The sequence below is a fragment of the Berghia stephanieae genome, chromosome 4, assembly GCF_034508935.2.
Source record: "Berghia stephanieae isolate SIO BIC M18660-M18661 chromosome 4, UCSD_Bste_1.3, whole genome shotgun sequence".
In the NCBI taxonomy this organism is placed as follows: Eukaryota; Metazoa; Mollusca; class Gastropoda; order Nudibranchia; family Aeolidiidae; genus Berghia; species Berghia stephanieae.
In genome coordinates, this window is record NC_088363.1 from 38365779 (window position 1) to 38368278 (window position 2500).

The window sequence follows — 2500 nt, forward strand, 5'->3', positions numbered from 1 at the left end:
TTGACACATTAATCTGCGAACTGTAATAGGATCTGGATTTCAAAACTGAAAAGATTTGCAACAGTAAAATCAGCAAAGGGTGAATTGGAAAATATAAATATTATCGCAACCACCATCACCACCACTACTACTACTACTACCACCATGATCATCATCACCACGACTATCAACATCTCAAACATCATCATCATCATCATCATCATCATCATCATCATCATCATCATCATCATCATCATCATCATCATCATCATCGTCACCACCATCAACATCTCAAACACCATCATCATCATCTTCATCATCATCATCATCATCATCATCATCATCATCATCATCATCATCATCATCATCACCATCAACATCTCAAACATCATCACCGTCACCATCATTATCATCATCATCACCATCAACATCACAAACATCATCACTGACACCATCATCATCATCACCATCAACATCACAAACATCATCACTGACACCATCATCATCATCATCATCATCATCATCTTCATCTTCATCATCATCATCATCATCATCATCATCATCATCATCATCATTATGATCATCATCATCAAATCACCACCACTATTAATATTATCTTGTCCTGACTATCATAACCTCACCTTTATAACATCCCCTTGATAGCAAAGAGATGAAAAGTTGGCAACCACGGATGGGTATTTATCAACGATGCTAAGCGTGGCCACATTGATGTCGATCTTTACCAGACACAGGAGTTGAATGCTGTCCCAAATCTCGTCCAGGTTATCGTTGAATGTGTAAATTTGACAAATATCCTCACTGACTTTCTTGTCATTATCCCTTGATAAAAGGTCTAGAACATGGCGGGCCAGACACGGTGTAAGGCTTGGGGAACACAGTAGTGACTGTAATATGTCAAAAAGTATGTATGAATATTCATATTTAATATACAAAAAAAAAAATGAATATGACAGATTAAAAAAACTACCAAGTTCTTCAGTCAATAACAAAAATAGTAAAAATGTTAATACATCTGCCAGTTGTCAAATTTTTAAGTGATTTAATACGTTTCTTAACTTTTTTTTTTTACTGTTTTTGTCATTGGCTGAAGAAGTGTTTTGAGTCCAAAACATTTCCATATTTGGTATTTTGTTCTTTTTTAAGGCTTTATATTCATTGTTGTACATAACATTTTACAGTCCACATCTACAAGCTGCATTTATATAAGAACAGGTTACATACCCTAGTACTGTTCCATGGATTTGCTATGCTCAAAAAAAAAGAAAAGAATTGAGCTTTTATACAGCGCAATATCCACTAAACGTGCTCAAAGTGCTTTACAAGGAGTCCCTGACCAACAGCAACACTTATCATTTAGGACGATATTACAATTTATTTTGAGAGAGACAACGCTGTTAACAGCCAGGTACTCATTTTACACCTGAATACGGTAAAAGAATGTCAGTAAAGAGCCTTTTCCAAGGACTTAACTTTGCGCAGACTAAGGCTCGAACCCAGAACCTTCCAATCCAAAAGTGAGTGTCATATTATATCACTAGACCACATAGCCGCACAATTGACAGCATACATATAGAAAACCTTACGCCAAATCTTGATCAGTAAAATTAATCAATTTAAAAACAGACTTAATCAATGTCAATACATGAAATGCAAGTAATCAGTGAGTGACCAATAAATCATTGTCTACTATCTCCTCTCTTACTTTCATTCATGCCATAGAGGAGCCATGAGTGCAGCTTTCTACCAACACCAAGGACGAAAATATTAATCTTATAGTCACCTGCAACTTTAGCAAATTTCCATTACAAAGACAGCAAGAACACTGGATTTTCTCCTCTTGATTGGTGGAGGAAACGGAGACCGTCTTGCAACCAAGTCTGGGTGCCTGTCCAGAGACACGCTTCACCTCCAGGTTTTGGCATGGCCGGAGCATTTCCTCTGGACTGTAGAAGGGAGGTAAGACATCCAGCCAGCCATAACGAATGGCAAAAAACCCATTTCCTTGTAGAGCTGAGAATTTAGTTTGCGTCTTTTGGCTGAACTGAGGTGGACTTGAAATTTTCTTTTCTTTCAATAAAGAGATGTAGATTTCACACAGAAGGTTCTGGTAAAATAAATGTAAAGAAAGGCAAAGTATTGTAAATTACAAAAACAGATAGGTCATTCTTTTTTTTTTCCACTTCCATGTATGTTATCATCAAATTGTGTGATTTATTGGCGAAAGCCGAAGATTGAATAAACTTTGAAACTTTGTGATCCATGAAAAACAAATATAATGAAGTGGATGTAATTGTTTTAAATACTGAATACCAACTGCTCTACTTGAAAAACTCTTAAGACAGGAAATAAAAGAAATAAGAATAGTACACGTATTTGTCCGAACAAAGCATTAGACCCAGTGATCCCGTAAATGTTTCAAGCAAATAGAGCGTCAAGCTCTAAAGGTTCACAGACCTGTAATATTCCTTGTTATTGTCCCATAAACTGGGGGACAAAACAA

General features: G+C 36.2%; 2 protein-coding genes across 2 annotated transcripts in view; both read right to left on the reverse strand.

The window, feature by feature from the left end:
- Positions 1–2500, reverse strand: part of LOC144971765 (uncharacterized) — a 73328-nt gene that overhangs the window by 50601 nt on the left and 20227 nt on the right.
- Positions 621–2500, reverse strand: part of LOC144970523 (BLOC-2 complex member HPS3-like) — a gene marked incomplete at both ends in the record, with an annotated part of 12138 nt that continues 10258 nt past the window's right edge. The window contains 2 exon segments of the mRNA XM_078910255.1: positions 621–884; positions 1781–2104. Coding sequence (XP_078766381.1) covers positions 621–884; positions 1781–2104 — 588 coding nt within the window.